Source organism: Mixophyes fleayi, chromosome 9, assembly GCF_038048845.1.
Source record: "Mixophyes fleayi isolate aMixFle1 chromosome 9, aMixFle1.hap1, whole genome shotgun sequence".
NCBI lineage: Eukaryota > Metazoa > Chordata > Amphibia > Anura > Limnodynastidae > Mixophyes > Mixophyes fleayi.
This window is the reverse complement of record NC_134410.1, coordinates 132,304,332-132,331,509: the sequence shown is the minus strand read 5'-3', so window position 1 is coordinate 132,331,509 and position 27,178 is coordinate 132,304,332. Positions and strand designations below refer to the sequence as shown.

At 42.3% G+C, this 27,178-nt stretch overlaps 1 protein-coding gene across 1 annotated transcript; it reads right to left on the bottom strand.

Moving 5' to 3' along the window:
* Positions 1-2,159: 2,159 nt before the first annotated feature.
* LOC142101357 (uncharacterized) lies at positions 2,160-26,251 on the bottom strand. The gene is made up of 6 exons (XM_075185784.1): positions 26,153-26,251; positions 22,450-22,971; positions 21,679-21,855; positions 13,235-13,855; positions 12,206-12,964; positions 2,160-5,641 (listed from the first exon to the last, which is right to left on the bottom strand). Exons 1-6 carry the CDS (start codon positions 26,241-26,243, stop codon positions 2,163-2,165), a joined length of 5,649 nt encoding a protein of 1,882 aa, XP_075041885.1. The 5' UTR covers positions 26,244-26,251; the 3' UTR covers positions 2,160-2,162.
* Positions 26,252-27,178: the final 927 nt, after the last annotated feature.

The window sequence follows — 27,178 nt, the reverse complement described above, 5'->3', positions numbered from 1 at the left end:
ATCCTGGATTGTAGTTTCTGCTTTGTCTCCCTAATGTAGATTCCCTCAGGGCACCTTGTACACTTTATCATGTAGACCACATTGGAGGATGTACATGAGAATGTGTCAGTGATTTTATAGTCCCATTGTGTGTTGTGTACGTGGACAGTGTTTGTTGGTAGGATATGGGTGCACGTTTTGCAATTTTTTTTTTATTGCAAGGGAAGGTGCCAGTGTCTGATGGTGATGAGAGGGCATTTCTTAAATTTGGATGCTGTCTGTATGAAAGGAGAGAGAAATCTGGGAATATTTCCTTCAATCTATTGTCTTTCTGAAATATGGGTTGAAGGTCAGCAGTAATTTTCCCCAAGATGTTTGTGGGGATTGCAAGTGACCACTAGGGGGCACCCTGCTGTTAACCTCCTTCTGTTTGTAATCCAGGAGGCTTGGCCTTGTGGATCTGTTCATCTATAACTATTGTATGGTATCCTTGTTGTAGGAATGTATTCCTCAGTGATAGCCGGTGTTATCTGTCTTCACTGTCTGATCAAATATGAATGTATCTCAGAGCTTGGCTGTAAATGATGGACTTCTTTATGTGTCCTGGGTGACAGCTGTTCCATCTCAGATATTCTGGGCAGCCTGTAGGTTTATGATAGACTGATGTTTGTATAGTATTGTTTTTATTGTATAGGATCATGTCCAGGAAATGTATCTGAGATCGTGAGTAGCTAAGAGTGAGTCTAATGGTTGGGCGAAAATTGTTGAAGTTTTTATGGAAAGTCAGCAGCTCATCTTCAGAGCCCGTCCGGATTAGTAGCAAATCATCAATATAACGGAAGTATGCTGAGGTGACCTCTTACACTTGGTGACCTCATGGCACTTCCCATTCATTGCAGGTGTATGTCTTAAGTCTCTGGACACGCCCGTGAGTAAACACTTCTCTGGACCAGGACACAGTATGACAGACAAGTCTTAATACTAAAAGGTCTTTGTAAAAATGACAGGAAGAGAAAAATATGGGAATTCAAATTGATAAGAACATTCCAGTCATTAACTCAAGGACTCAACACCTGGATCTATGACCCACTACATGGACACATCTCACACCCCACAGCAGAGTAATTCCAGATCTCTGAACTCATAGGACTTTTACTCTTCCAACTGTAACCGAAAACCTTCGTTTTATTACTTTAGCTTCTCTTAATGATGTATCCCCCCCACCTGTACAATTTTTTTGATGTAACAGCTCTTAAATGTTGTGCCTTTTCCTCAGTTATTAATTTGTAAACAGAGGCCCCTGATAGCTAGCAAATATAATCTTTTTTTGGTTAGCCAATAAAGGTATCACTCCTATAATACTTGTCTTTTTTGACACAAAAGTATTTAACATCACAGTCTTTTTTTTTTTTTTTTTTTAAACAAAAGGTACCAAGTGCTACCTGTTGCTCTCCAGCTGTTGTAGAACTACAAGTCCCAGCTGGCTCTTCCAGCCAGAGCCTGTTCCAATATAGCAATCAAAACATTGCAGTCAATTGGGTTCCTCAAATAATTATCTACATTGTGGCTTCAATCATTTGTTTTAAAAAAATAAAATAACTTTGTCCCATAAAATTTTCAATGTCTAAACATTAAATATTACAAAAATGATTAAGTGGATCTGCAAAAAAAAAATGTTCTTATTATATTAATAAGGTTAATAACTGAATCATTTACAATGTAGTTTGTCATTGTCAGGTTACAGGGGACGTTATAAAATATTAGTTTCAATAAATGCACAATTTATATTTTACAATGTACAAAGTCATATTTCCATCTGTCCCAGGTACTATAAGCTGCATTGTAGGTTCCATTAGACAGGAAACTGGGCATGGAAAAGTCTACCTATATTGTACACATTACATATATAAATCAATATATAGATATACAATGTATCAAGCTGGCTGAATACTAGTTAATGTAAGTTCACACACAAATACATCAATAATGCTATGCTGATTATAAATCTTATTTTAGGAAAACATATCAATGTGGTGGATATTTAAATAACAGAATACAAGTTAGATGAGTGTTTGTTGATGTTAAATCCGTGAGGTTTAGTTATAGAGAAGCTCACAATGTGGATGAGCGGTTAGGTGCAGTCTGTCTATGTTCTCTCTTGTGTAGACGTGCAGTCTCTCTGTCTATGTTATACTCTCCTCGTTATACGTCTCAGACAGTTTCAGGCTCCTCTTTAAGGTGTACATAATGTTCAAGACACTCAGCTCATCATCAGCCTTCAGTTCCTCCTTACTCGGAGGCTGATATATGAGGTTCGGTTTACTCGGTACTAATGTGGGGTCCACACCTCCTTCCTGTACATCTAGGGCCGTGTCCATGTTTTTAGAAACCACTGGTAAACTTCCAGCCACTTTACAGAAATGAAGGTTTGCTAAGACACTGATATCATCCATGTCATCCTCAGCTCTGCCAATACCACCACAAGGACCCGGAGCCATTGTAATCCTTGGACTCCTGGCATACAGGTGGGATAGATATTCCTTATTGTCCATGGTTGTATGTTCTACAACCTCAGGATTGTTTGCTGTACATCCATCGGTGACCAGAGGGGACGGACGCAGAAGGATAGAAGGTTCCTCTTCTGTAGAGAACGTCTTTTGTCCTCCAGCACCTGCCAGAGATGCTGTCATTTCAAATACAGAGTGAAATTGTTTTCTAGAAAGTCTGTCTGACAAATAATCTGTAAGTCCTGGTTTGTGATCTTCGCTGGTTGGTGGGAGGAGCTTGTTAGAAATTTTAAGTGTTTTATTTCTTTCCGATTTGTTGGGGTCACAAAGAGTTTTCTTGCTGATCTTTTCACCGCTCATATCCTTACTCCTCATTAATCTTTGATGTGCGGCCCCAGCGTTGGCTTGGTCACCTGGTTGATCATTACGGACTGCACCATTTACACTAAATACAAATATATTGTTTGTGTCACCTTCATTTAGACCATAATCCTTTGCTGAAAGGTTTCCGGATACTTCCAGATCATCGTTTTCTTCTTTCAGTCTGTCTGCACTTCCGGGGTGGCCATCTGCCGGGTCATCGCTGGCTGTATCTGCCAACTTATCTTTGCTTCCAATGAGATTATCTGCTTGATGAATGTCTACATCACTCTTCACTCCATGACTACAGTCTGACAAATCTAGATTACGAGCAGACCCTTTAAGTCCTTTGCTACAGACTTCTTGATTAGTACTTGCTGAAATTTGTATGTGTCCGTTTTCCTGTGTTTTGTCATTTGTTCTGGAATCCTCTGGTTGACCAAGAGGGGAGTAGAAGTCCTTGGAAATGTCCTCACATCCAATGACTGGTACAAACAGATGACAATCTACGTGATCCTCTGGTTGGTCATTAATGACTGTCGTATCTAGATTACCAGCTAGAATCTGATCTGACCAGTCTAGACGATCAGCAGAGTTATTATTCATACCTGGTGAGACCAGGTTGTGGCTCTTTTCATCTCTCTGCCTCTCCACATAAGTCATCAGCATCTCTGTCTGATCCGTGCATGCTGGAATATGTAAATTACTGTCTGGTTGGTCCTTCAATGTGTTGTTTGTTTCCAGTGTTTTATCACTAACCATTTTGGAACATTCTTTGGGATTTACATTCTGGAAACTCACTGTACCCTGTAAGCTCGAGATCGTCTCTTCATTATTAGCTGAACTCATTCTGTCTTCAGTTTCTTGCTCACAAAGTTGGAAGAGACCGGACCCAGCTTCCTCTTGTACCTTTGTATCATGACCATAGATGCTCATTACAGCTGTATTGTTACTGTTCTCTGCATTGTGCACCTCATGTAATATTGTGGAAGAATCACCATACAAATGTTCTGTATCCGTTGTAAGATTAGGAATTATATGGTTATCCAGGATGTTGTAGTTTGAGGACAAGCTGATAGTGCTGGTACGTTTTAAAATATCCTCATTCTTTGGCCATTCTGAAATCTCATCAGCATCTTGAATTGAATTTGAGTAAGAAGCAGACGGTGTAAGTTGGGTTTCTGTACTGAGATTAGTATTTGAGCTGCTAGTTTGGCTGATCTCCCGCTGGTTGTTGGGCGATGTGGATTCACTTACTACGTTGGTTATTGTTTCCAACGATTTAGCTGGAACGTGTGGACTGGTTTCACATTGTGTATTATCTGAACTGACTCTTATATTTGTTGGATAAATAAGAGTAGGATTGTTCCCTGTATCATGTTTACTTATTAGCTCTCTGAAGTGAGACTTCAGTAGTAAGCTATCAACGTTTGGTGTTGTGTCTTCATTTTCATAATCAAACATTCCAGAAAGGACAGGACCACATTCAGCAGTCACGGTTTGGTTACTGCTCAGTATTTCTGGATTGGTAGATCTGCCGCCTCCTACATTCTGACTTTCATTTGGGGCAATGACGTCTGGTAGACTTAAATTATAAGGGGATACCTCATTTATTCTGCATTCATTTCTTGGGAGACACTCTAGTTGAACATCAATTAATGGTAGATCTGAATTACTAGTCAACGCATCTTCTAATCTGTTCTCCTGTCTTACCATGTCCTCAGCTGGTACATCATCGATGACTGGTAGACTTGGGTTACTAGGTAACACATCTTCTAATCTGTTCTCCTGTCTTACCATGTCCTCAGCTGGTACATCATCGATGACTGGTAGACTTGGGTTACTAGGTAACACATCTTCTAATCTGTTCTCCTGTCCTACCATGTCCTCAGCTGGTACATCATCGATGACTGGTAGACTTGGGTTACTAGGTAACACATCTTCTAATCTGTTCTCCTGTCCTACCATGTCCTCAGCTGGTACATCATCGATGACTGGTAGACTTGGGTTACTAGGTAACACATCTTCTAATATGTTCTCCTGTCCTACCATGTCCTCAGCTGGTACATCATCGATGACTGGTAGACTTGGGTTACTAGGTAACACATCTTCTAATCTGTTCTCCTGTCCTACCATGTCCTCAGCTGGTACATCATCGATGACTGGTAGACTTGGGTTACTAGGTAACACAATTTTGAACCTGCTGTCATCACTTGTGAGACATTCTGTTTGGAAGCCAATAACTGGTAGCACTAGATTACTATATGACACATCTTTTAACCTTTCCTCTCCAATATCTCCAGTTGGAACATTAATGATCGGTAGACCTTGAATATCGGGTGATACATTGTTCAATCTGCTTCCAGCTATTAAAAGACCTTCTGTTTTACCATCAAAGACTGGTAGCACTAGATCACCAGGCAAACTATTCTCTGCTGGTCCGAAGCTCCCAACGGAAACATCACTACTTGCTGGGTCCAGAGTGTTAGGTGACCCCTCAGTCACCCTGCTTCCATCCTCTGGGAGACCCTCTGCTTGGACATCAATAATGGGTAAATCTAGATTGTACAGTGATGCGTCTTTAGATCTATCCTCCTTGTCCATATTATCTTTTACAGTAATAGTTGGTTCTTTGGGTATTAAATATGGAGTAACACAAGTAACATTGGCATTATGGTTATCATACAGACTTAAATCTGGCAAGCTGACACAAGTCTTCTTGGAAGAAATTGCTGGATTTGGCAACTTATGGCTTTCCGGGGATTTTGAGGACAAGAGGGGATATGGTGTATTTTCTGTAAAATAGAAAAAAAAATAAACTCAAGTAAAAATGACTTCACTGCACAATAAAACATTTTATCGGTTCAGTCTGTATTAGTATCAGAAATGAAAACCTGGTGCAAAGCCAAATGCTCAGGATTCTAAGGACTAGATTTACTAAGCTGCGGGTTTGAAAAAGTGGGGATGTTGCCTATAGCAACCAATCAGATTCTAGCTGTCATTTTGTAGAAAGTACTAAATAAATGACAGCTAGAATCTGATTGGTTGCTATAGGCAACATCCCCACTTTTTCAAACCTGCAGCTTAGTAAATCTAGCCCTAAAAGTGAAATTCCAAATATGAAGGTTCAGCAAATTGAATGATCACAGTGACAGACAGAGGACTCTCCTGAAAATACAAAGAACACGTGAGTCCCTCCCACCAGCCCCCATCTCTCTACGGCCCTGCGCCCTTCAGTCCAAAATAATGTAATAGATAACCTAAAATTCACAGTGAAAAGTTATTCTCAATGTAACAAAACTGTTTATGGGTACTTTATGTTATTGATCAAACCAAGTTAAAGGGATGTAAGACCCTCACAGCAGAGGGCGATATGACTTACAGAACTGGAACACAGATAAGTTATTCATATCTTCTGCCAATATGATGAGGACAAGAACACAAATAACACAAAACTTGTCTTATATACAATAAGTCTGATGATGATCCGTTTAACACATCTAAAAACTATTTGCGTTTCCTAGGTTACAAATGACCCTCTCATTTCAAATGTCCACCCGCATTTCTTTCTATATTATACATATAATAAACACGAGTATAAATCCTGCCCTAGTGTAGCCTACAAACAACATTGTACAATAAATATATTGCTCATATACAATTTGTTTTTAACATTATATTTTTGGTTAATATTTCTTATTGTCAGATTCTAAGCTCCACTGATCCCTCCTAAACACAGACAACACTACTAATTCAGCAAGAGGAAAAACTAACTGCCTGACATAAAAGATAAAATATTTAGCAGTATTTGAAACACTTGACTGACATTTAGTATATCCATCATAATCCATGTACATGTTCTTGAAAGGCTACTATCTGCACAGAGATATCTGGGTTTTCTTGTAAGATTTCCTCTGTGACAGTTTGACAAAGATTGAAAATGGGATTTTTATACTTACGTAAAATCCGTTTCTCTTACTCCATTGGGGGACACCGGGGACATTGGGGTATAGAGTAAGGACAGGTTTAACTAAGCCCTAGGTCCTCCCCCTCTATACCCCACCTCCTATCCAGCCTCAGTTTATGTTTAACCAAACCCACCGAAAGCGGAGATAGAGAGAAACAGGAAAAGAGAATAAAATTAACAACCAACAACATTCTCTTACCAAGAAGACTACATGTCAAACTGTAGGAGAAATAGAGCGTTAAGGGTGGGCGCCCGGTGTCCCCCAGTGGACTAAGAGAAACGGATTTTACTTAAGTATAAAAATCCCATTTTCTCTGTCTTCCTTTGGTGGACATCACAAAGCTGCCCTGCGGGAGGGAACACTCAGAAGAAATGGCACGAAACACCTTTCTTCTAAAACTTGCATTCTTGGATGCACATTAAACTTGTAAGTTAGTGAATGTGTGTACAGACTACCACGTGGCCGCCTTACACAGCTGTTCTCTGGAAGCACCATAGCGGGTCGCCCAGGAAGCACTTACAGACCCTGTAGAGTGATTGCATAGATTATCTGGGACAGGCTCCCCAGCCTTACTATAAGCTTGACGAATAACAGCTGTAATCCACCTAGTAATAATTACTTTAGAAGCTAGCCAGCCTCTTGTGAGCATGATAGAGACTCAAGAGATCGGCGGTCTTGCGCATCTTCTGAGACCTCTGCACATAAATTCAGAAGGCTCGGACAACATTGATAAAACCAATAGAAATATCATTAAACTGAATACATAAAATCATTCAGGACCGGAATGACAATGTGTTGACTTAGATAAAAACCAGACACAACCGTAGGAAGGAAAGAGGTCCTGTTTCGAAGAACATCCCTGTTTTTATGAAAAACAAGAAGAGGAGACTTGTAAGATAAAGCAGCAAGCTCTGAAAACTGTGCGTGCCGAAGAAATGGGCAAAACCATTTTCTAGGATAGAAATTTGAATTCCACTGTGTTCAAAGGTTCAAAAAGGCGGATGCCGTAAAGCATACAACACCAAATTCAAATCCCATGGTGGTACCGGAAGAACATATGGAGGTTGTACATGGAGAACGCCCTGACTGAAAATGTCCACATAAGGAATGACAGCAAGTTTTCTTTGAAATAAGACAGAAAAAACTAACACCTGACCTTAAAGAGAACTAAGGCGCAAACCTGCATCCAACTCCTCCTGCAAGAACCTAAGTAACCTGGCCAAGCAAAAAGAAGTAGGATATCTCTTCTTTTTACACCAGTCAATAAATTTTCCAGACTCGATAAGAAATCTTTGCAGAGGCTGGTTTCCGAGCACAAAGCATGGTTTGCACCACAAGTTCGGAAACACCTTAGGGCTTAGGATTATAGCTTCTACAGTCACACCGTTAAAGCCAGATGTTGTAAACGTAGATGACAAAAAGGGATCTTGCGTTAATAGACCTGGGCGTAGCGGCAACCACCAAGTCCAAGCTCGTCGGTGTACCAGGCCCTCTGCAGCCAATCCGGCGCTATCAGAAGAACTGGAACAGCCTCTCTCTTTACCTTTAACACCCTTGGAAGCATGGCTACCGGTAGAAAAACGTACACTAAGCAATACCTCCAAGGACAGACATGGCGTCTACTGCAACAGCCATAGGATCTCTTGCACGGGAGCAGAAGAGGAGAACCTTGTGGTTCATCTGAGATGCCACCATGTCGATATTCGGGTCACCCCACCATCCCACCAACTGACAAAACACCTTAGAATGAAGGGACAATTTCCGCATGGCCAAGGGACTTTTGGTACCGCTCTGATGATCGAGGTATGCCACTTATGTGGCATGGTCTGACTGAATCTTCACTGGCCTTCCCTGCAGCAAGTGTTGTGCGCTTATAGAGCATGAAGACTGCTCACAGTTCAAAGACATTGATTGGAAGCTTGGATTCCTTTTGAGTACAAAAACCCTGAAACCAAACATGTAGACAGAAGGCCTCTAATCTCGAAGGCTGGCAACCTTTGTGATTAAAGTCCAATTTTAAATTGATAAATTGCGTCCCCTGGCGAGAATCTGTTTATGTAACCACCAAAGAAGCAACTAACTGGTCTGCGGAGACAGGTGAAATACCTGGGCCACCAGATTCAAATGGTATTCGTTGCATTGCAACAGAAGATCCAACTGGGACTGCCGTGCATGACACTGAGCAAGTTGGACCGGCTAGAAAGTCGATACCATGTTGCCAAAAACGCTCATGGCGAAATGTACCGAAGGCTACCTTGCTGCCAACCCAGATCTTACCATGTTCTACAAGGCTAGAATCCAGTCTTTGTTGGTAAGAACACCCGTTTTGACGGATGTGAAATAAAAATACTCAAAAAGATAATTTGCTGAGATGGGAGCAACTTGGACTTTTTGAAGTTGAGAATCCAACCGTGAAACTGTAGAGTCTAGATTACTACTTGGATATGTCGCCTACAGCACCTTTGGAGACTCTGTCATTAAAAGAAGATCGTCCAGACAAGAGATGATTGTAACCCTCTTGGACTGTAGCAGAGCAGCCACGACCGGCATGATCTCTGTGAAGATACGTGGGGTCGAGACCAGGCCAAAGGGAAGAGCCTGAAATTGTTAGTGCTGTGACCGAACCGCAAACCTCAAAAGGGACTGATGACCCCTCTAAATAGGTACATGAAGATAGGCATTTTTGATGTCTAGAATCCCCATGAATTTTCCTTGTTCCATGCCGTGAATGACCGAGCTCAAAGACTCGATCTTGAACCTGGCCACTGTGACACGGGTGTTAAAACATTTTCAGAGTCAGAATTGGTCTGAATAAGCCCTTTGGTTTTAGTACGAGAAAAAAAGGTTGTAATAAAAACCCAAACCTCTGAGAATCTGGCACTGGAATCATCACTCCGAAATAAAGGAGGGATAGAATAGTTTCTCGTAAAACCAGTCGCTTTCGTGGACAAGTGGGAAGCCCTAAATCTGTCTGGGAGAAAGACCAAGCAGATCGATCTTGTATCCTCAATCCACCACACCCAAGCCCAGACATCGGTAGTAGACTGCAACCACTGATCCCCGAACAAGAAAAGACGAGCTCACACCACTGGCGACATTGGAGGAGCAAAATGTCCGTCATGCGGACTGGACTGCTTGTTTGCAGGTTTCGCTGCTGGACGTCAAGCCGACTAGGCCTGGCGCCCACGCAGCAAACCACCCCTAGGGGTGGATGACTGGCCTGTAGAAGATTGGCCTGAGGAATATTAACCCCGAAAACTTCCTGAGGACTGAAAGGACTGGAATTTGGATAATCTTTGTTTGGGAGCATTAACTGTAAGAAAAGTGCCCTTTCCACCTGTAGCTTGACTGATAATGGAGTCAAGCTGAGGTCCAAACAAAAGACCCCCAGAAAACCGTATGGTCTAAAGAACCTTTTCAGACCCCTCATCAGCCTTCCAGGATTTAAGACAGAGAATACGAAGAGCTGAAACTGCAGAGGCAGAAATACGTGCACCAATCAGTCCCGCGTATGTAACTGCCTCTCGTAAATAATCTATCGCCCTCGGTATTTGCTCCACTAATGGAAGCAGTTCAGAGGAAGGCCTGCCTGCCTACAAACCTTGAAAACGGTGTTTTGACCGGCGTTCTACTGCTTTGTTAACCCACGCAGATGCCGAAGCAGGCCTGAAAGAGGCACATGCTGCCATGAAAATGAACTTAAGGACGGTCTTAACCTAATGGTCTGTACCATCCTTAAGAGTGGCTATGTTAGGACAAGGAATAGTAGTTACCTTGGCTAATCTTGTAACTGCAGCATCCACACGTGGAAGCGTCTACCATTTAGCAAATAAATTCAGGAGGAAAAGGATAAACCGACTGCAGTCACCAAAATACTTGGAAGTTGCTATCTGGGGAAGGCCAAGGCTCCGACAACAAATCTTCCAATAAGGAAGAAGCCAGGAAAAATATATATTTTTTTTCTTTTCTGTGCAAAAAGAGGAGCCCGTGCAACATGAGGAACCTCTTACTTAGGAAAGTGAAGTACCTGACACACAGCTTGTATTAATTCCTCCACACTCTGGCGAACAGAATTAATCTCCTCCACAACCGAAGGAGCATCCATGTCAGAAGTCACCGCTAAATTACCTTCATTCTGGGAACTACAGTTAAATCTGGCTTATTTTCCTGAAGTTGTGGCGCCGTCCTCCTACGCTCACGTGAGGAAGACGGTGCCGCAGATTGTAACATCCTCTCTAAGAGGAAGAAACCTAAACTATACCCTGTACAGAGGATGCAATTCCCTGTACCCAAGCAGGCTGTACACACCGCCAGGGAGAAACAGTCAAACCTTGACTTAGCGAACTAGAACCCATGTCAGTTGCTACAGTGCAAGCAGAATCAGAAGATGGAGCGACCACAGCCTGTGGCAGCACCAACTGAGCAAGTTCAGCCGCTGTATTGGAGAGAGACAGAACCCAGGCATGTGATGCAAAACAGTGTAATAAACAGTGTAACAAAATACAATATAAATAACAAGCAGCCCACAACTCTGAACAGAAAGTGAGCCTGCAATACAGCCAATAAAGCCCCACAGAGTAAAAGTAATAAACTTTTGAAAATAACAATCCCCAAACCTTTCTATCAGGACTCAGGACAGAAAAGGGGAGCTATAAAATGGCTGTTTATTGTGGTGTCTGCACACATGATAGTGAGAGACTACTACCATGGAGGAAGTGTAATAGATTCCCCCAGGGCCCAGCACTGAATTGGTAACATTCAACAATCCAGTGCCTAGCAGAGCTCACTATCTTAGTGACCCAGCCTGACCCTGTCTCCTGAGCTAAAAATAGAATTATTTTTTTTTTCCTTCATAGAATGACTGCTCCTAGTAAGAAGCAGCCTGCTCAGGGACACACTGCAATTTTCTATCCCTCTTTCTCAGCATTGTGCTGGGAGAGGGTTTCACTTACCTTCTGCCACCCCTCCTCACGCAATGTCTGCAGTCTATCTGACTGTCAGATCAGGAGGATGGACACAGCCTGCGGTGACTGTGCCCGACTCCTAGGAGGGTATGAAAACGTAGGGAGAGGGAGGCTGGCAACAGAGGCACCTCTCACAGCACCTCTGATCCCCCCCCCCCTTCCTCCATACAGCGCTTGCCGCATGCTGCAGATTCCTGCCATAGAATAATAAAAGTAACAGAAGAGGGCTGCTGAGCAGCCCAGACACAGCCCTTTCGCCGGGCACTTAAACTAGACTGAGGCTGGACAGGAGGTGGGGTATAGAGGGGGAGGAGCTAGGGCTTAGTTAAACAGAAGTTTAAAGTGCCAGTTCGCCCTGTTCCTACTCTATACCCCAATGTCCCCGGTGTCCCCCAAAGGAAGACAGAGAAAGTAATTCGGTCATTACCTTCAAGAAGGTCCTCATCGTACGGGGGATCGTGAGTGGATTTCTCCGTTATCTTTCCTTTTTCACATGTTTCCAGTTGTTTCAAAACTTTTAATGCTGTTTGACATGGCCTCAACTCATCACAACAATTACTGTGATATATCCAAAATGTCTCCCTTGCTATCCCGTCATGTAGCAAGGAATGTTTCTCTTTATTTTTGGTCTTATCCTTCCATCTTGTGCCTGATGGCCCAGGAGGTTTACGTGTAGACTGAACGTCTTGGAGATCACATTCCGAAAGATGGTCAGTTGATTTCCATTGAGTTTGGCCATTTAAAAAGTCCGCTCTTATGTGTCTGACATCAACCCCCTCTTTGGGTAGTGGTCTTTCACTACTTGTGCCAACGTTGGGTGATGAGATACTAGACGTAGAACACTTATCCTCTGTCATGTTTGAACATTCTCCAAGTTCTTCTCGATCACAAGTTCCCTCGAGCGGTTCCCTGTTTAGGGATCTCTTATTGTCAGTAAACACATTGATGGCTCTTCCGTGGTCCAGTTTATTCTCTAAATGACACTTAACAGAATGATCCTGTTGTTCATAGAAAGTGCTCCAGGTCTTAGATTTATTACCTAAGGTTACACTGTCTGTCACTTTGCTGAATCCAACATCGTTTTCTAGTGATGGGTTATCTCCTTTGATTGCCCCCTCGACAAAGTTTGTTGCATTTAGCGTAGTTTCCAGTGATTCAGTGTATGCTTCAAAATATGTTAGTAGACCTGAAAGAGAAAGAAACATTCTTAATATGAAGTACGATCCTTTAAGCAGATTTTATGTATTATGCTTTTAATCAATATTGTTCATCAGTTGAATTTGTGCATTTCCTGCATCCACTAATTATGGTCACTTCTTCAGGGATTAACACTCTGGAAACCCACTCATGAAAGTGACTGAAGGGCGGAGGACCCCAGTATTTCCAGGGGTCCTAGTCGTGGGAACACAGTGTTAATGCCATGTGCAGTGAGAGGGCCCTTATCCTGCAGACTTACCAGTTTCACTACAATGATCATCGTCCCGTTTGTCACACATGTTAATGTCAGAATCCGTCCTCAGCTCCCGTCCAACGCTGTAACTGTTACCTGCAGGACGGAAACTTTGTGAATTTATTGCATTACAGGCTAATTCTGGGGTAATTGGATGAACGGAGCAGTCATTGGATAATTGTGCTGTGTTTCCATGTGATGTCACTGTAGAATGATATATGGTGTCTTCTGTTACAGAAACCGCATCCCCGGTTCTCTTACATCCAAACGCTTCCAGACTTGGAGCACTTAAACACTTGGGGAAACCCCGTTTTTCAGATTTACCGGCTCGTACTTCTGAACATTCAAAACTGTCCAAATCTCTTTCTGCTTTATGGTTTCCATGATGTGAACAGAAGACGCGTTGGATGGAAACGCTCCGGGGATGTGTACGATTCACTCCGGTTTCAGCATCAGATAAGCGAGTAGTGAACGTGCTTCTAGGGTCACGCGGTGATTCTGCGCATCTCTCCGGCCTGGTCTTGTGAGAACGACACTCCGGGTCTGTTATACTGGTGACTTTGTTCTTGCAGTGGCTGGTGAGGAAACAGATCATCATCCACATGGTCACAGAGAAGAGCAGGATACCTGGTAGAGATAGGGAACATGTCAGAGGAACGGAGGTCTTTACACTGCCCATTATAACCAATTTGTTAAAGAATAAAAAATGTATTGACGTTTACAGAGTGCAATTGTTTAATTTGACAATACAAGAAATGTATTACAGTGAATAACATATTAAATATATTTATAGCATATTTATAAAATAATTGTTTTAGCAAAAACAGACATAACCATAAAATATAACTTTTGTCTTTACACATGTATCATCATCATCATTATTTATTTATATAGCGCCAGCAGATTCCGTAACGCTTTACAATTGGGAACAAACATTAATAAGACAATACTGGGTAATACATACAGGCAGAGAGGTAAGAGCTCTGCTCGCTAGCTTAACAAAGGTAAAAGTATTGAGTGGCCTGTGTTGGTCAGATGATGATGTGATTCTTTGCATGTATTAAACAATGGAAAATACATAGAATATAATGGGACTGATGCTAAATTTGTGTCCAAAACCAAAACAGGAATTGTACAAATATGAAAACATGTTCAACTTTGATTTTTGCACATTTGTTATTAGGTTGGAATAAAATATAGAAAAACTCTAAAATACAGCAGGAATTCTTCTCTCTCTCGTGTGTATAGATTTTTTTTTTTTGCAAAACTACTCCACAAAATCATATAATATGTCGCCATCACCAGCATTTACTTCTACCAGCCCTTAGGCGCGACCACGGACACGGCGCCTGGCGTATCCGCATCTGTTCACAGTTAGGTACTTAGTCTATGTGAGACCCTCCCCCACCAGTCACAGGGGTCACATTGTGTATTCCTGCAGCTCATTCTGTGTTCATGCTCAGTACAAATTTGTGTATTTTTTATTTGTGTAGGTTTCCAAAGCCTCATACAACAACAAGAGTAATAATCAATCACATACAGTAAATGATCAGATATTTATATACAGTGATTTTGGAATTGTTATTTATACCATTATTTTTTAAATTGTGCAGTTAGTTAATCTTTCATTAGTTCATAGAAAATCATACACAGGGAAACCATATAATACAGAATTATCATTCAAGGTATTATAGTTTATTTGTAATTCCAGATCAGGGGCCTGATTCATTAAGGATCTTAAATTAAGAAGTTTCTTTTTTCAGTCTCCTGGACAAAACCATGTTACATTGCAAGGGGTGAAAATTAGTTTTCTGTTTTGCATATAAATTAAATACTGACTGTGTTTTTTCATGTAGCACACAAATACTTGATAGTTTATTTGTACACTGAAATTTAGTAAGTATTTAACTTATGTGCAAAACAGAAAACTAATTTGCACCCCTTGCATTGTAACATGGTTTTGTCCAGGAGACTAAAATAAGAAACTTCTTAATTTAAGATCCTTAATGAATCAGGCCCCAGATCTTTATTTATACTTCCTGCTACATCGACTTGTAATATTCAATATGAAAATGTAACTGTTTATCGTTACATCTATTAAGTCTTCATCCTGTGGGTTATACTGTAACAGTACGTTCCGTCCGTCCCAGCACAACACGGATTGGATGAAATCTGACACTGGAAATTCTTAAGGTATATTATCACCTACACAGGATAGAGGCAGCCATTTTGTGGGCGGGGCCACGATTCAGGAGAATGCAGCCAATCAGCTCATTAAGAACAAGTTTACCCACTGAGCCAGCTTGGACTATAACAGTTGAGGGCTGGTGGCTCAGAGGTCGAATTATTAAGCCATTATTCTGTAAACTCACAAGATGCCAAAAACACAAACTTGGACTTTAGGGGTTAAAATGTTTACCCCCTCCCGCTTCATTTTAATTATTTTAATGTAATTTTCTCCAGGAATGCCCGGCTAATCTAGGGCTATCTAGAAAACAAAAAGTCACATTATCTACATATTGTTCGTTCAAAACATTAGTAAGTATCTAAAGAAAGTAACGGTGTAATGGAAATACAGACATAACTCCTATTTATTCACAGCGGAATCATTAAACAAAGGGACTCTGTGGCTCCATACATATAAGCAATGGGGAGCTCATTGTGTAAGTTGTTAGTGTTATAATATGGAAACCCAAGTTCTCCCTACTAGTGTGGAGAAGGCCGGCTTGGGACTCGCTGTTGGTGAGTCTGTCTCCACCTCTCTCTTGTCCACCGGCCATGGTTCTCCACCACCTCATGCAACAGATCTATAAAGCTATATTCATTATTTTCCAGTAACTTGTCATCGTCTGGTGTGCTCCTTAGGTCAGATATTGCTTCTGACCCTTGGCTATTAAGATCTTCCCTCAATACGCCGGTGTCCGGAGTCACAACTTTGCTTCTTTGAGTACGTCCGTCACGGCTGGACCTTTGATGAACGTTCCTGGTCGTATTGCCACGTTGTCCTTCCCGATTCTTGGTTTCCACCTTTTTCTTCCCAGTGTAGGTGGCACCTGGTGGAGGCTCTTTCTTTGGGTTAGTTTCTCTCGGCAAACCTCTCCCCTCCATGTGCATATGAAATGTGGCCATGGGGTCAACATCGTCCCATTTTTTAAATCTCTCATCGTTATATTTTTGGCCTTTAAGATGGGATCCACCTGACTTTGGGGAAATATTGAGTGACTTTAAAAAGTTGTGATATGAAGCACTGGAGTCTTCCTTACACTGAACCCGCTCTCTAGGCCAAGAGTACGTTCTTTGTAAGATCCGTGGCTTTAACTTACTTCCACTGATCTCTTTTTTCACAGGATGGGTCCCTGCTGATTCTTCATGAGCTGTGGTCACACATAAGTAGACTATAGGCTCTAGGACATCGGGATTGGTGGTGGTCCTGGATGAAGGTCCGTCATCCTCTTCTGGTCTCATTGTTACTATGGATGAGCACGTGGAGGTATCTTCCACCGATTGGACCAGGCTCTTCTGGATTACACTGGGGGGAGGTGGCACCAAAGTACCCGCTGGAAACTGATGGACAGTACTCTGTAAACTGTTATAATACCATAATTCCATGTTGCATTTGGAGAACTCGTTACTATGGACGTTTCGATTCTTCTTTACATCCTGATCTATAACACCTTGTGACTCAGCAGCTCTCCTCCCCCGTTGTGTTCTACTGGATTGGTTGAAGTCAGCTTGAAGCAAAATGGCTGCCGCAGATTTAGTCCGTCCCAATGTTGTGATGGTTTGAGGCCGAGCGGTTTTGAAGCCGTCCTGCAACAGGTTAGTCTTCACTAACACCATGTCACCAGAAGGGGGTGTCCTTCCCGCAGATGTCGCATTGGTCCCTTCCACGGCTCCTTTGTCTGGTCGCACTTGTTTGTTGTCTTGTTTTTTCTTCCAAACAAGGAAAATCAGCAAAATGAAGAAAGAAATCACTGCAATAAAATAAACAATGATTTTGTTGTGGAGACAGAGTGCAGTGAGCAACAGTATCAATCATTTACCAGCTGAGACACTGGTCAGTCACTAAGAGGATGATCGGCTAAACACATGATGGGAGTAGGAGCACTTGAATTAGGGCTCATTCTCACCTATCCCTCGTTAATGCCCTTATCATCCGCTAACACCAGAAAGGCACAGTACAAATATACCAGTAACATAGATGGTGACAATAATGAATGAAGAACAAGAAACAAACATTGCTCTATAAATGGGGAGGAATGACCATTGTGCCTGAGCTGGGCCAAGATCCTCCATCACTCTGATCCTTCACCAAATATTCTATAACTTTTTCATTATTAAAACTATTTTTTGGCTGAAAAAAGCATCCATGGGTGAAGTCACCAGTGGTGGTATTAATGGGGCCCTAGTAGGGGGCAGCATGGTTCTGGCACCATCTGTCCTAGGGATGTGCATAACCAGACAGTAGGTGGGGGGATAATTGGCTGCCCAGCCAGCAAAACTGTTTTGCTGCAAGGTGGGGAGGGATGTGTGCTACTGACCAATAGGAACAGAGAGCCTGCAGCTCGCTATTGGCTCGTGGTCACACCCGTTGCAATGTTGCTTGCAGCACCGACTTTTGATGTAAATCTCTGGCACTTTCTGCCATGTTACAGAACCACAAATAAAATCATCCCTGAAAGAACATGAAAATTCTGCTGCAGTCACATACACAGACATCCAGCTGGGACAGACAACTCTCTGGACGTAGCTTATTACAGATGGACCCGCCCTGGTTCCTGGCCGCGTGTTACAAGTTTTTCTTCCTCTATTCTCAATATAGTCAGACAAAACTCCCCCTTTCTCCTTGATGCTAAATATCACATTATATTAATCTCTGTAGTTACATTGTATAAAGCAGCCTTAGGCAACCTGTAGCTCTGTATCTGTTGTGGAACCACAAGTCCCAGCATGTCCTTGATAGCCTCCTCCCAACAAACACGACATGTCCCCAGCATTGTGTCAGGTGGGGGGGAGGGGGGGCATTCTACTCTATTTAATCCACTTGTGTCCAGTTGCATGCTGGCACTTGTAGTTCTACAATAGGTTTGTGCTGGTACTCTCTAGGTGAGTCCTCTTACAGGACTGAACCCGATGCTGATCTGTTTAGTTAATGAGAGGAAGGATCACTAGGCTCAGTCCTAGGCCCCCTCTGATCTGCTTTATCTGCACCACTTCTCTTGGAAAACTAGTTTGGATTTCAGTTTCATCTCTATGTGGATGATACACAAATGTATCTGTCCTCTCCTGATCTCTCACCATAATCCTGTTACAAACATCTAAAACATTTCCAGAATATCTCACAGAAGTCATTGCAAAAACATTAATTTGTGCATCTTTATCTCCCGCATGGACTGTTGCAATTCCCTCCTTACTGGTCTTCCTGGACCAGACTCTCATCACTGTGAGGCTGATGTTACACACATGCAGCTCTGCTCTGTCAGCCCCTAACGCCGGCTGCCTGTATCTTACCAAATACTTCTACATATAAAGCTATTAACAAATCTGCTGCAATATACATATCTTCCCTTGTCCCAATATCGCCCAACTCAACACCACCGTTCTGCGTCTCTCATCCACTCATTACCTGCTCCCACTCTGTGGAATTCCCTCCCTCACACAGACTATCCCCAGCTCCAAACCTTCCAGCGTTCCCTGAAATCTGACCTGTGCAGGCAGCTTATCCAATGTCTGAACTAACCTCCTTACATCTGTAATCTATTCTACCCAATTACCCCTCTACACATCTAACATTTATTCTGTACTCAAACACCAGCTGAGCCCCAAACCAACATTGCTGGATGACTTAGAGCAACATGAGGCTCTTACTGTCATGTATGAATCCTCTTACCTCTGTCTGTTATTTTATTACTGCGTTTGTTCCCAGCAGCTCTATACATAAATCTTACTGCCCACAGATAATATACCGTCCTATAAACATCTGAGAAAGGGGCGACACTGCTGTAAGAATTATTAAAATGATGAATTTTCTCAAGTTTGTTTCTATTAAATTTTACATTAAGATGCATTTATTTGCTGGCTGTGTTTCTAATGTACCAAGACCGACATTATTCACTGACACCATCTGGTCATTCACTGAGAGGCCAATCAGCTGAGCTCCTATGAGACATTAGTGATTGATCTGCTCTCACCATCATCCGTTGGGGCATTTCCTGGCACCTCAGTGTCGCTAAGACGGGACGTAGAGAAGCAAAGTGCAGCAAGTTCAGTCCTAACTACAGTGCGCTGGCCTGTGCCGCTATACACAGCTCATACTACTCTGAGAGGCTTAAACTGAGGGGCTCATAGAACACATTACAAATGGCACCGGCAGGAGTAACTACAAGGTTCAGGTAACGGTCATTGAAACCCTTTAAAGCTGCAGAACAGGAGGACCAATCGGAAGCCACTATCATTGGTCCTCCTGCGCTCTGCTATCCCCCCGCCTCCACCATGTCACATGACCCTGGTTTTCAGAGTGTGGGAGGAGCTAATTAGCTCCAGGTAGTAATAGAGCTTTCGGTTCAAACAAAATGAGCAGTAAAACATAATGACCAATTTCTACACAGATTCCAGGAGCTCTGCTGCTAAAATGATTCATCGCAGCCCAACATGCACAGGATAATTTACTCAGTCATTGGAGTACTACAATGCCCAGCATGACACAGACAGGGACACGGCTATAATCTAGTTGATTCCATTTTATAATCAATACATTATAAAGCCGAAAGGATAAGAATATGGAGACTACTGAAATTAGGGACATTTGGAAATCATGTACAATGTTCTGCAGAATATATCACTATGTATCTGTCAGGAGGTAGATGGAACAGAGCAATGTTCTGCAGATCTCTAGAGAGGTCAGTAATGTAATAATCTGCAGAATATATCACTATGTATCTGTCAGAGGGTAGATGGGACAGAGCAATGTTCTGCAGATCTCTAGAGAGGTCAGTAATGTAATAATCTGCAGAATATATCACTATGTATCTGTCAGGGAGTAGATGGAACAGAGCAATGTTCTGCAGATCTCTAGAGAGGTCAGTAATGTAATAATCTGCTCAATATATCACTATGTATCTGTCAGGGAGTAGATGGAACAGAGAAATTTTCTGCAGATCTCTAGAGAGGTCAGTAATGTAATAATCTGCAGAATATATCACTATGTATCTGTCAGGGAGTAGATGGGACAGAGCAATGTTCTGCAGATCTCTAGAGAGGTCAGTAATGTAATAATCTGCAGAATATATCACTATGTATCTGTCAGAGGGTAGATGGGACAGAGCAATGTTCTGCAGATCTCTAGAGAGGTCAGTAATGTAATAATCTGCAGAATATATCACTATGTATCTGTCAGGGGGTAGATGGGACAGAGCAATGTTCTGCAGATCTCTAGAGAGGTCAGTAATGTAATAATCTGCAGAATATATCACTATGTATCTGTCAGGGGGTAGATGGAACAGAGCAATGTTCTGCAGATCTCTAGAGAGGTCAGTAATGTAATAATCTGCAGAATATATCACTATGTATCTGTCAGGAGGTAGATGGGACAGAGCAATGTTCTGTAGATCTCTAGAGAGGTCAGTAATGTAATAATCTGCAGAATATATCACTATGTATCTGTCAGGGAGTAGATGGGACAGAGCAATGTTCTGCAGATCTCTAGAGAGGTCAGTAATGTAATAATCTGCAGAATATATCACTATGTATCTGTCAGGAGGTAGATGGAACAGAGCAATGTTCTGTAGATCTCTAGAGAGGTCAGTAATGTAATAATCTGCAGAATATATCACTATGTATCTGTCAGGGGGTAGATGGGACAGAGCAATGTTCTGCAGATCTCTAGAGAGGTCAGTAATGTAATAATCTGCAGAATATATTACTATGTATCTGTCAGGGGGTAGATGGAACAGAGCAATGTTCTGCAGATCTGTAGAGAGGTCAGTAATGTAATAATCTGCAGAATATATTACTATGTATCTGTCAGGGGGTAGATGGGACAGAGCAATGTTCTGCAGATCTCTAGAGAGGTCAATAATGTAATAATCTGCAAAATATATCACTATGTATCTGTCAGGAGGTAGATGGGACAGAGCAATGTTCTGCAGGTCTCTAGAGAGGTCAGTAATGTAATAATCTGCAAAATATATCACTATGTATCCGTCAGGGGGTAGATGGGACAGAGCAATGTTCTGTAGATCTTTAGAGAGGTCAGTAACTAATTGAGAGGTTTTCGCCATAGTGACAGAAGGAAACATTTAAAAATATTCTTTCTACAGGTAATTAATTTTGTATATAATCACTGAAGATAAACATTACCATTGTCATTTACATTAGGAGGGAGAGTTGATCATTCTATGGTTTCTTCCCCTCCTCTAACGGTGCAATCTCTTTAAACACAACACACTTACCTAGCAACACAAGCAGGGCTGGTAGAACCACCTTATGGACTGTTGCGGGGGATGGTGAGAGGACGGAGGAGGAACAGTTCATGTCTGTTACGTTCCACACAAGTGCTCCATATAGATTCGGCGGATAGTGACAAGTCACCAAGTTTGCGTCAGCCAACCTGGATGTATTTACCAGTTCTGGAACACACAGAAGTAGATCAGGGAGGTCAGAAAACGTGGAGGATTAGTACAAATACAGATATAAGTATGGATGTAAAACTGCAGAGTGTCGGGGAACTGCTGTGTAAGATATCAATACATCCGGAGAGCTCCACAAAGGTTATTACACTCAAAGACTACAAACTGCAAACCACATGGGCTCACTGAGGACATAACTAGGAATACACAGGGTCCTCACTGCAGCACCTATGGAGGGGACCAACCCTTTATTAGTGACGTTTTCAGTTTAATTCCTAAATACTGCTATATATAGCCTCATACAAGTCTTAGATTAATCATGAGAGGACATCGGCTCTGTCTTTATAGTATACATCACCATCGTACATTTGAATGATCTTTTAATATAAGCCAAGATCTGGTCCTGGCTCTTCGCTTTGCTATATACCAAGGAAGACCAACATTAAATATCTATTCCACCCAAGACAACATCTGTATGTACATGTAAGATGAGCCACGTTTATGTTATATTTAGTTATCAATGCATCTTGCAGCAAATGACCCATACTAGTCTGTACATTGATAAATAGTATAGTGTAAGGAATAGGGTATTACCTTGTAACAAGAGAATGACCTCCCTATGTGTGCAGGAACAGTTCCAGGGGTTCCCTCCCAGTCTCAGGGTCCCGTTCAGGGGTTCCAGCGCGCTGCGTTGAAGCGAGAAGAGTTTATTAGAAGACAGGTCCAGAGAGGAGATCTTGTACAGGCCCCGGAAGCTGTCGCTGCCAATTGCGCTAATTTCATTCCCGCTAAGATTTAAACGTTCCAGGCCAGAGAATCCGGCCAACATCTCAGGACGCAGCTGGCGAATCAGATTGCCGGCCATGGTGAGGTTTCTCAGGGTGGCCGAGTCATGAAACCAGGAGGGTGATATGGTCCTCAGTGTATTATTCTGCAGCTCGATATTGGACAGTCCGTGAAATTGCTGAAAGGCCCCAGATTCAATGGTGTGAATTCTGCTCCCTCTCAGCGTTAAACTCAACACTGACTTCAAACTGGAGCTGGAAAATACGGATGAATTGATCAGACCGACGTCCCTCTCTTCAAAGATAAGAATCTCAATGCCTTCGATGTAGTCTGGATGGAAGAACACAAAGATATGATTAATAAAACTCTGACTCGTATCAGCTTCAACTGTCTCCCTGGATGATATAAAGGTCTTGGTTAAGACATTAAGCAGTGTACCTGGTGAAAGTTGGGGGCACTTATAAAATAATAAATAAAGTAGAAATGAAACAATAAACTTAAAAAACAAAATGTTTTCACAATGTTCCCTGCAACAAGTTTGGTTTTACATTCTCGCTGTGATATTTGTTACCAGCTACTAATAAGCCATAATAGCCAAGATCACAGAAACCTCCAGTAAGCAGCAGATTCACATAGGAAACTGATACATCTCTGTAATCTGAGGGAAATGGGAATGGTACTTTGGAGGATATATTTTATTCTTTATTTCATTAACAATAATAAGGTGGGAAGGGATGAGGTACAGAAGAGAGAGGGATGAGGTACAGAAGAGAGAGGAAGGGATGAGGTACAGAAGAGAGAGGAAGGGATGAGGTACAGAAGAGAGGGGGATGAGGTACAGAAGAGAGGGGGATGAGGTACAGAAGAGAGAGGAAGGGATGAGGTACAGAAGAGAGAGGAAGGGATGAGGTACAGAAGAGAGGGGGATGAGGTACAGAAGAGAGAGGAAGGGATGAGGTACAGAAGAGAGGGGGATGAGGTACAGAAGAGAGAGGGATGAGGTACAGAAGAGAGAGGAAGGGATGAGGTACAGAAGAGAGGGGGATGAGGTACAGAAGAGAGGGGGATGAGGTACAGAAGAGAGAGGGATGAGGTACAGAAGAGAGGAAGGGATGAGGTACAGAAGAGAGGAAGGGATGAGGTACAGAAGAGAGAGGAAGGGATGAGGTACAGAAGAGAGAGGGATGAGGTACAGAAGAGAGAGGGATGAGGTACAGAAGAGAGGAAGGGATGAGGTACAGAAGCGAGAGGAAGGGATGAGGTACAGAAGCGAGAGGAAGGGATGAGGTACAGAAGCGAGAGGAAGGGATGAGGTACAGAAGCGAGAGGAAGGGATGAGGTACAGAAGCGAGAGGAAGGGATGAGGTACAGAAGCGAGAGGAAGGGATGAGGTACAGAAGCGAGAGGAAGGGATGAGGTACAGAAGAGAGAGGGATGAGGTACAGAAGCGAGAGGAAGGGATGAGGTACAGAAGCGAGAGGAAGGGATGAGGTACAGAAGAGAGAGGGATGAGGTACAGAAGGGAGAGGAAGGGATGAGGTACAGAAGCGAGAGGAAGGGATGAGGTACAGAAGCGAGAGGAAGGGATGAGGTACAGAAGAGAGAGGGATGAGGTGCAGAAGAGAGAGGAAGGGATGAGGTACAGAAGAGAGAGGGATGAGGTACAGAAGAGAGGGATGAGGTACAGAAGAGAGGAAGGGATGAGGTACAGAAGAGAGAGGAAGGGATGAGGTACAGAAGAGAGAGGAAGGGATGAGGTACAGAAGCGAGAGGAAGGGATGAGGTACAGAAGCGAGAGGAATGGATGAGGTACAGAAGCGAGAGGAAGGGATGAGGTACAGAAGCGAGAGGAAGGGATGAGGTACAGAAGAGAGAGGGATGAGGTACAGAAGGGAGAGGAAGGGATGAGGTACAGAAGAGAGAGGGATGAGGTACAGAAGAGAGAGGAAGGGATGAGGTACAGAAGAGAGAGGGATGAGGTACAGAAGAGAGAGGAAGGGATGAGGTACAGAAGAGAGAGGAAGGGATGAGGTACAGAAGAGAGAGGGATGAGGTACAGAAGAGAGGGGGATGAGGTACAGAAGAGAGAGGGAAGAGGTACAGAAGAGAGAGGGAAGAGGTACAGAAGAGAGAGGAAGGGATGAGGTACAGAAGAGAGGGATGAGGTACAGAAGAGAGAGGAAGGGATGATGTACAGAAGAGAGAGGGATGAGGTACAGAAGAGAAAGGGATGAGGTACAGAAGAGAGAGGGATGAGGTACAGAAGAGAGAGGGATGAGGTACAGAAGAGAGAGGGATGAGGTACAGAAGAGAGAGGGATGAGGTACAGAAGAGAGAGGGATGAGGTACAGAAGAGAGAGGGATGAGGTACAGAAGAGAGGGGGCTGGGGAAGGAGATATCGTCTCAATTGACTAATAAGTACATTGGCCTGAGGAGACCTGAGCTACATATCACATACACTGTACAGTATACACATAAACTAACAGACATTAAAACATTTTGGAGAAGAATTCAGGGAACGGTCACTTTTTATATACAGATCTGTGCTAATTAATCGTCCTGTGCGATCTTCACCGCCTTATGCTAGAAGCAGCCACAACGGATATGAACTACGATCTCCTCAATATACAGCGCTACGTAATATGTTGGCGCTTATAAATAAAACACAATAATAATTATACTTAAATGTACACACAGCTGCTTATAAATGGCAAGTGGCACTGACGTAGTCGCTGTCTATGAAAATAATCTATTGAGCATGGTATAAACATGTTTCATTCATTATCACAAGGTGTCACTTACATGGGATTTTACACAGCATATTAAAATGCAATGTTAAATATATAGATTGACTAATATGAAGCATTAAACTGTATGTCAGAGGTCGTCTGCTGTCATGGGACTAGAAGGCCCAGCATGCCTCCAGCTGGCAGTGTATGCTGGGACTTGCAGTTCCACGTCTGCTGGAAATGGGTTTGCTCGTACAGGTATTTAAGCTGCTTTAGTTATCTCCTCACAAAGCCACATTAAAGTATGCTGCAAGAAAATTAAGACACGTTCGTTTTCATTTGTAAAAGGAACCGTGCCGGTGTCATCTGTCTTTTTTTTTTTCAAATCAGGTAAAATTTTATTGCATTTTTTATCTTTTCTTTACACTTTTAACATCAAAAAAGCCCATAACATTAGGCTAAACCAACAACTATAACCCACACAGTGATACAAGTAGTGTCAAGTATTCATATACAATAAGTCATCTGTCTTTTTAATCTACTAAAATGCTTGCTGAATCTGTCTTCCTTTTCTAGGGTTGGGCTTAGTTACATTAATGGAATAATAATGACATTCTGACAACGATGCAGCAATCACCATCCACCCATTGTGCTTAAAGCATTTATTAGTAATACACATTGTGTGGAAAGTGAGCGATGGTGTAACCTGCTCAGAGCTGGAGCCATTCATGGTCATCTTATGTCTCATTGCAGCTTAGATAAAAGCATAACACGTTCCTACCTTTTTGGAAGGTTTTGCAGTAACGTATTTTATCCGCATAGGCGGCCGTACAAGTGGCTCTACATACATTCAGCAGTCCATAAAATGCCATCAGTCCGAGTAAGGCTGAAAATACAATAAATTGTACAATATACAGTGAGAAACAGAACACAAATAAAATATGCACATTACAAATGTTTTTTAAAAAAGTATATATATATATATATATAATCACCACGTACCATTCATGTTCTCTGTGTTTCTGTGATGACAGCTAGCAGTATAATGGGAAAGTGTTAGATACAGATTATTATTTTAAACAGGGGCAAGTTGCAACCTGTATTTAGAAAACGGCCACTGATCCTCCCACGTAGTTTCCTGGGGTACCCGTTAGAACCAGCGGGACGCTTGGGTAGTCGAGTGTTACAATACTTTGTATTTGTTAATGATCAATTTTACCTACTGCTGGGACTTAAACAACATAATTAAAAGTGTGTTTTGATAAATATAGATCTAAAATAAAAATCGAGCAAATGATGTTTGCTAACACAGAATGCATATTTGTATGATTTATTGTTTGTGTGTCTAGTTAGTACGCTGCTATCTGCAGAGACCATTCTGATACCTATAGGCTATGGGGATGTAATGTCGGAGGAGAGCTTGAATCATATAGTAACAGAAATACATTGTGTGTAATCCTGGTGTTTTAATAACTGCTTCACACATCTTGAATGCTGCTGGTTTATTAATGATCAGCTATTATCAATCAGAACCTCCATAGGGACCAGTGATCCCTATTTTCCAAAATGTGAATGCACCCGGAGTACAGACCATACATACAGACACAAATTAATGTTGTCAGCACAGTGGGGATCATATATAAAATTAAAAAATGTCCAAAGGACATCACAAGATCCTCTTTTGTACATGTGCCTAAATTTCCATCCCAGTGCATTGTTGACAGACAGAGATGGCAGCGTTTTGGGAGGAACAGAAGTTTGCACTGGCTGGTAGGGGGTGTCGGGCAGGGTCAGGGCGCACCGCGCA